At 41.0% G+C, this 8,106-nt stretch overlaps 1 protein-coding gene across 1 annotated transcript; it reads left to right on the forward strand.

Annotated features, from left to right (window-relative positions):
• Positions 1–5,154: 5,154 nt before the first annotated feature.
• On the forward strand, positions 5,155–7,265 carry LOC118348009. Its single transcript, XM_035688734.1, has 4 exons — positions 5,155–5,420; positions 5,507–5,587; positions 6,338–6,656; positions 6,894–7,265. The coding sequence occupies exons 1-4, from the start codon at positions 5,155–5,157 to the stop codon at positions 7,263–7,265; spliced, it is 1,038 nt and encodes a 345-aa protein (XP_035544627.1).
• The last annotated feature ends 841 nt before the right edge of the window (positions 7,266–8,106 follow it).

Consider the following 8,106-nt stretch of genomic DNA (forward strand, 5'->3'; position numbering starts at 1 on the left):
TTATTATTATTATTATCAGATTTTACATTTATTATTTTTAATAGGATTATTATTTATATTGTTGGATTAAGTGAAATATTTTTATGGCACCCAAGCCCATGAAGTCAGGAATCAGTTTCCACGTTAGGCTCGTTCCATTTTTGTGCTCATGCACGTCTCTTTTCCTCTAGGTTTCCTCTTGATTCATTATCTATATATATATTTATATTACGCTTATCACTTCGGGATGAAGAAAAACCTCACGCCGCAGACCAAGAAACACTTCGAACCTTGCCCAGCCCATGCTCAGCCCCGCTACCTGTAGTGCCATCGATCTCGTTAGACCAAAACAGAAACCAACGTCGCACGGAATGATCAGAAGGGCATGACTCTGTTTTACACTCACGGAACAGAGCAAGCCCATGCCATAGCACCGGGCACCACTCAGTGAGACGCAGCAACCGGAAAGGCCACTAGTCGACAACGGAACCACCATCAACCACGGCGACTCCAAGCTGCCCAGATCACGCCGACGCCACCGGCCACCTTAGAAGACACTGGACCATCCCCAGCCGCGAAGACACGCCGCAGCAGCCACGGACGTGAAGGCCGAAGCCTCTGTTTTGCTTCAACGGTAGCCACCTAGAGGGACGTCGAACCACCGACCAGCCACCACAGAAACTGCCGGCCGTCCTAGTCCCGTCGCACCTACTCCCTTCCGGGAAGCCTACTGCCCTCAGCCACCCAGCCCTGTACGTGCGCCTCCCTCTCTCTCGGTTGCACTGCCGCATGGTTCACTTCCTTCGGTGTCGCACCACCATAGACGAGCCTCCAGTCGCGACGCCGTGACCCCCGCCAGCAACCCAGAACCGCCGCACGTCAGTCTCTCTCTCGGTGAGCCTTTGCTTCGCGCGTCTCTCTCTCCCGAGCTCTCTGTTTTTCTGTAGAATATATGTACGTATTTGCTTTAGGTTTCAGTTTACTAAGTGTTAGTAGATGAAATTACAAGTATGCCCTTTCTAATCTAGTATCTTGAAGCAGTGTTTTTAAGTATAATTATATTTATAACCTTACGTTTAAGTATATGTTAATTATGAATATTGTTATGTCATTTTAATTAAAGTTGAGTTTAATTTTGTTAAGTAAATATATTAGTCAAATGCTCTTTTTATTAAGAAATTGTTTAAGGAATTTAAAATGTGTTTTGAAGTACATTATGAAGCCTATTATTTTAGTTAGTTTTCTTTTATCTATTTAGTCGGATTTTAATTATTCTGTTATATTTTAAAAAGAATTAAGGAATATGTTATGAGTTTTGAATAATATTATGATTAAGTCTACTTTTATTAAATCGAATGTTTCCACCAATTATTTTAGAATTATATATATATATATACAGTTAAATTATATTTGAAAGATTAGATATCATATTTCAGCAGTAAGAGTTGTTAATTTATTTTGAACGATTTATTAAATGATATTAATATTTATTAGATTTCTTATAAGATTTAATCATTGTGTTAAGAAATGAAACTTATTTTAAGAATTGAAGTTTTATGACGTATTTAAATAGTTCAAGTATTCTACTAAGTTTTAATATGTTATCAGTATTTTAAGTAATTTAAATACTATGAATTATCGATTTTAGTGTTAAACAAATATTTGTTTGACTATATTTTAGAATTCCAAATTTAGCTAAGTAAGATATTAGTATTTATTTATGTATTTCCAAACAATTTAGTGATAGTTATTTATTGAATATAGGTCTCAAGTTACGAAGTATTATTCAAGAAGAAACGCATCGAGGTAAGTAAATTTGATCATAAATTAGGATCATTACAGTTAGCTTATATGTATGTATTATTCAAGCCAGTTCTTTGATAGCCATTATTTATGAACCGCTCATGTCACATGCAAGCATGTCATCCAGCATAGTATATGATCATGTCATTCCGCATCATGTTTAAATTCAGAAATTATGATTTATGTATGTAATATGTCATGCATCTCATGTGTATAAGACACGTAAGCCATCTTAATTTCAAGTGTAAGATAAGTTCAGATCAGTTAATAAGATGGCCATTCAGATGCATGGTACCAATGCAGTTCAGTTTCAGGGTGGTGTGCAAGCCACGAACTCAGTCGTGGTCCACCATAGTATGCTAGAATACTATCAGCAGTTCCCCTTGCTGCAGCGGGATGTGGGGCTGGTGCACAACCTTGCACACAGGGTTAAGTGTGTTGGCCAGTCAGATAAATCAGTCAGTTAGTTCAGATAAACCAGTCATACATAGCATAAGCATCAGCATGAATAGTCATGAATTTTAAGCTCAGCATGAAAGTTCTTATGAAAATCTTATGTTTATTTCGTTTTCGTTATGATAGATTTCTTACTGAGTCATCGACTCATTTTAGTTTATTTTCATGTTTTTAACCACCCAGGTGAAGATGATGATTACGAGCAGGCAGGCCAGGAGTAGAAGGAGCATTTTAGTTTTGTTCAGACTTTCTAAAATAAAATGTGTCTTTTATGACGAATTTATTCAGTTTATTCCTTTAATGTTTTTGGGAAGACATTTTTATTAGACCTTTTATTTCATAATAAATTACTTCAGTTTATTTTTCAATTATGAAATTAGAGAATCTCTTGCCGGGTTTAATTTCATGAAAAATACGTGACACACCTAGCCTACGGGAAGGGGGTGTTACATATGGTCACTTTAATGATTAAGTCTATTGAATAAGATTTCAAGTTCATGTATTTCACGTTCAAGTCATGTTTCAAGTTCACGTTATGTTACGTTCAAGTTTACGTTCACGCAATCATGGTAATCCCATGAGACAAGAATATGTTTCAAGTTCATGTTATGTTATGTTCACATTTACGTTATGTTCCAAGTTCACATTTATGTTATGTCATGCTCAAGTTCATGTTCAAATTATGCATGTTCACGTTCATGTTATGTTTTAAGTCCATGTTATATTTCAAGTTCACGTTCATGCTATGTTTCAAGTCACGTTCATGCTAAGCTTCAGTTTCAGTTTAAGTTATGCCAGTTATGTTATGTTGTATGTCAAGTTATGCTATGATTACTTATGATTTGATTATGCATTTATGCTTTTACTGCCATGCATGCATCATTAACCTGTGTGGAAGTTTTCCGTTAACTTGCTGAGATTTGTAATCAAATCTCACTATGGTAGTCCCAACTACCATTCCCCCCGAATGGTAGATTTTGTTATAGGATCTGAAGGAGAACCGGGAATCGACCAACTGGAAACGGCCGACTAAGCGACGGTGCGACGTAGATGGTATTACAATAGTTACCTCAGATTACTACTTGTATTGGTGGAGTTCAATCTCCAGCACTCTTTTGATCACAACCTTATGGACTATTATTGTGATCTTAGTTGTTTAGTATGTCGTTAAGTATGGAGTATGTTTTAAGTATTTGGGATATTTTTGTTTGGTGCATAGTATTGCTAAAGAAAAAAATTATCCGCTGCGAATATTGAATAATGCTAGATGCATGTTACGAATATTGCATCTTATATGTCATGAACGGGGGCAGGTAACCTTGTGTTGCATGTCTCGACATTTCAAATGTCCGTCCGATCCCAAGCGGAATTTGAGGGCGTCACAATCATTGATATTTTTTAACATGAAAATTATTGCTAACTTGTGCAGTTTGGTTGTGTTGAGAAGGGCCTTAGGCTTGGAGAAGTGTTGGGATTATTTTTGACGTAGTTGTTGTCGAAAATTGGGCCAAGGTTCAGATGGAGGTTGGGAAATGAAAGTAGTTGGGGTTTGTGAAACTGTGGACTTGTAGCTGCTGTGTTGTTGTGTGTGATTGTTGCGTGCTATGCCATGCCATCCAATAAATTGCCTATCATTCATCTGTATATTATTGCTATTGATATCCGTAATCATTAATTCAAATGTGCTGTGTTCTATGTTGTACTCTATAATCTGAAAATTGGGTTTTTGGAAAATGTATATTTTGGTGTGGGTGCGCGCGAATCATGAACCAAGGCCGAGATGAGTTATTATCTCGGTGGAGCTCCTCTGGTCACTCAAGAGTATGTAAGACTGGATCGCATCCCCTGGGCTGTCGCCAGGCCATAGCAGCCTCGACCAAGATGGTAACACTCTTGGTATGACCTTGCGGCCCCTCTGCTGGCGCCGGGAAGGGGGGGCTAGAGGTTGCCAGTTCATGTTACGCGGTAGCCAGGCGCGGAGTTGGGAAATACTCATAACTAAGTTACAAGCACGGTCGCTACCCATGGTGTGAAGAAGAGAGCCATGGTGTGCGGGTGGTCCCAAGGGGAGACTATGGTGTACACAGTAATAAAATGTTTGTGTTTGGGTACCAAGGGGTTTTTAGCGTGAGTGGCTGTTATTAAGTAATTTTGGGGGTTACTGCTTTCATAACTGCTAAACATGTTTGCTTGTATGATTTCATGCTTGAATCTCTTGGTTGTTGTTCTGTTGAGTTATTTACTGAGATTGCAAAATCTAATTGTGACATTCCTACCTACGGTGCTGTCTCATGGGTTCGTAGACTTTGATGCAGAGGAAGAGTATGAGCAGGAGGGACCATCCCGACATGAGGAGTGAAGATGGACTTTTGACATTATTTATTATTGAACCTTTATTTTCCATTCCTCTACTTACAGCCGGATGAATGTATTAACCTCTTGGAGGGCATATTTTGGGTTGTATTGTTGTTTAAAACTTTCTGGTACTTAAATTGACTACCATCTATTTTTCTATTGCAATATTTTTACTGTACAGATTTTGCATGTTTCCACACACCGATCATCATCTCGGTATCACGACTTCCCCCAAATCACACGTAGGTGGTATTAGAGTGGTTCAGCTCTGGGTAAAACCACACGTCACCTAGGTGTAGTACTAGAAATGTAGGCTTTAATCTTCAGATTTTCTTTTGTTGAGTTTAAGAATGGGGTTAAGGGTTGTGTTTTGGCAGGAAGATGGTGTGACCAAGGATGCCGCAGGACGAACCTTTTGGCCAAGCTCCCGAGGATGAGCTGCTTTGAGGTGATGGGAACTACACCATGGCTAGGGTGTTGAATTGTATGATGGCATTCCTCCACTAGAATTTCCAACCCTAGCAATGGGAGGAGCAAAAAGGGTGCTCCTATGAGAGTTTCATGGCCCATAGGACCCCTGGATTTATGGGTGAGGAAGCCTCGCTGAGATCTGGAAGGTGGATTAAGGATCTCGAGAGGACATTTGAGATATATGGATGCAATGAGTCCCAGAAGGTGTTGTATGCAAGCTACATGTTGCAAGGTGAAGCCGTCACCTGGTGGCAGACTAAGCGAGAGATCCTCAAGATGGAGCTGAGATCTTTCGCAGTAGTGACTTGGCAACGCTTTAAGGAGTTTGCTGATCGCTTCTTCCCTAGCATAGTGAGGCATATTAGAAGGCAAGGAAGTTCAACAACCTAGTGCAAGGAGATATGATAGTGGAACAACATGCCTTAAAGTTTATGGAGCTCAGGAGGTTTGCAACGCATGTCATTGCCACTGAAGAGATGCAGGCCAAGCTCTTCCAGGAGGGATTGTGTTGGGAGATTCGCAGGCAAATCGCTTGGGGTTGCCTCGGACGGGCTAGAAGAAGAGGAGCTTTGAAGGAGAGGGAAGTAGCTAGGGGTTGCCTCAGAAATTTGTATCGAGGTTAGGGGCGAGCCCACAGACCTCAACTCGTGTGTGCATGGGGGGCCGAGCCCAATTGTGGAAGGTGCAACCGATGCCATGAAGGTGACTCTAGTCAGGGTGGGACCTAATGCTTCAAGTGTGGTCAAACAGGGCATTTTGCTCGTAAGTGCCCTAATGTTGGTCAAGGAAATCGAGGACAACACGGTGGAAGGGCAAATTAGAGGCAAGCAATGTGGGCAAGAGTGTTGTACACTTTGACTTCTGGTGAGGTCGATGATGAGGCATCGAAGACTCAGGATGTGGGGGTCATCACAAGTATCAATTTGATCCAGTCTTTTTAAGTTGATGCATTGTGTGGTTAAATTTTAGAACTTCATTGGAAGTGTTTGATCTCATCAGGTAGTGTACGGTTGTATGAATTCTATGCTTGTACTTTGTTTGATTTGGGAGCGTCCCAATCCTTTGTGTCTGCTACTTTTGTACGAATGTGCAATTTAGTCACGAACCCCTTGCCACAGTTCGTGGTAGTGGCGTTACCAAATAGAGAGACGGTTTGGTGTTCATAGGTCGCCTTAGGCTATTCTTTGGATTTCGGAAAGGGGGGACACTTGATGTCGACCTGATAGTGTTCAAGCTGCTTGGGTTCGACATCATTCTGGGTATGCATTGGCAGTTTCGGCACTTCGCGAGTATCAATTGTTGGAGCTGTGTGGTCAACTTTCATCTCCCTAGAGGGGGATTATATGGAATTAGCGGGTAGTAAGCTGAAGTCAAGACCCATAGTTATATATGCAATCCAAGCGAAGATGGACCTGGCTAGTGGAGCAAATGCCTATATGGTGCAAGTAGTGTCTAATCCATCAGAGAGGAAGTCTTTAATAGGAATCCCAACCGTTGAAGAGTTCTCTGATGTCTTTGCGTATGAACTCCCTGGATTACCTCCGGTTTGTGATGTTGAGTTTACAATTGACTTGGAACCTGGAGCCACTCTGGTACACAAGGCTCCTTACAGAATGGCACTAGTTGAACTAAATGAGTTGAAGGCCTAGTTGCAAGGATTGGTGGACAAGGCAGTTATTCAACCTAGTTCCTCACCTTGGGGAGCGGCCGTTCTATTTGTTAAGAAGAAATATGACACACTTAGGATGTGCACTGATTATAGAAAACTTAACAAGGTCACAATAAAGAATAAATCTCCACTGCCTTAGATCGATGATTTGTTTGATCAGCTTCAAGGCCTGGCTACTTTTTCGAAAATTGACTTGACGTCAGGATACTATCAGCTAAGAATAAGAGACAAGGATGTACCGAAGACTACATTCAGATTAAGGTACATGCATTATGAAGTGATGCCTTTTGGGCAAGCTAATGCCCCTACGACTTTTATGGACATGATGAATTGGGTGTTTCAGCCCTATCTGGATTGTTTCACAGTAGTCTTTATTGATGATATCTTGGTTTATTCTCAGGAATTGGAGGAGCAAGCCAGTCACTTGCGGTTGGTTCTGACTAAGCTGAGGGATCGCCAGTTGTATGCAAAGTTCAGCAAATATGAGTTCTGGCTGGATGAAGTCAGGTTCCTCGGGCATGTCATTTCTTAGAAGGGTGTGGCAGTAGATCCCAAAATGGTTGAAGCTGTTTTGGCCTGGCCACGTCCCTCATCAGTGCATGAGATTCGAAGCTTTTTGGGACTCGCAGGGTACTATCAGAGATTTGTAAAGGGGTTTTCTAGATTGTCTAGACCACTCACTGCCCTGACTAAGAAGAATGTTGAGTTTGTCTGTACTGAGAAGTGTGAGAGAAGCTTCCAAGAATTAAAGAAGAGATTGACTTCTGCACCTGTTTTAGCATTTTCAAAGCTGCACAAGCTGTTTTTGGTTTTTAGTGATGCTTCCAACTTTGGGTTGGGATGCGTTCTCATGCAGGGGGAGTTGTAGCTTATGCATTCCGCCAACTAAAGGATCATGAAAATAACTATCTCACTCATGACTTGGAGGTTGCAGCAGTGGTTTTTGCTCTTAAAATTTGGCATCATGATCTTTATGGTGAGTCATGTGAGGTCTACACCGATCATAAGAGCCTGAAGCATCTCTTCACGTAGAAAAATCTTAACATGAGGTAGAGAAGGTGGTTAGATTTAATCAGCGACTACCAGTGCGAGATTAATTACCATCCAAGGAAGGCAAACCAGGTTACTGATTTGTGAAGTCGGAAGTCTCGTTTGATAGAGAGTTGACAACAAGAGGAAGTGTTAGCCTCTATGCACGAAGTCCGGGTTGATGATTTTGAAGAATTCTTCAAAGTAGGGACCCAAAGCTATTGGATATCCGCAAGAGAGTCAGAAAATCAAGAGGGCATACACACTTCGGCTTGGATAGGGACGGTATTCTTTTGTTCCAAAATTGCAGGGTGGTTCCCACTAATCTAGAGTTTAAGGAGAAT

The sequence above is a fragment of the Juglans regia genome, chromosome 3 (genome assembly GCF_001411555.2).
Source record: "Juglans regia cultivar Chandler chromosome 3, Walnut 2.0, whole genome shotgun sequence".
Classification (NCBI taxonomy): domain Eukaryota; kingdom Viridiplantae; phylum Streptophyta; class Magnoliopsida; order Fagales; family Juglandaceae; genus Juglans; species Juglans regia.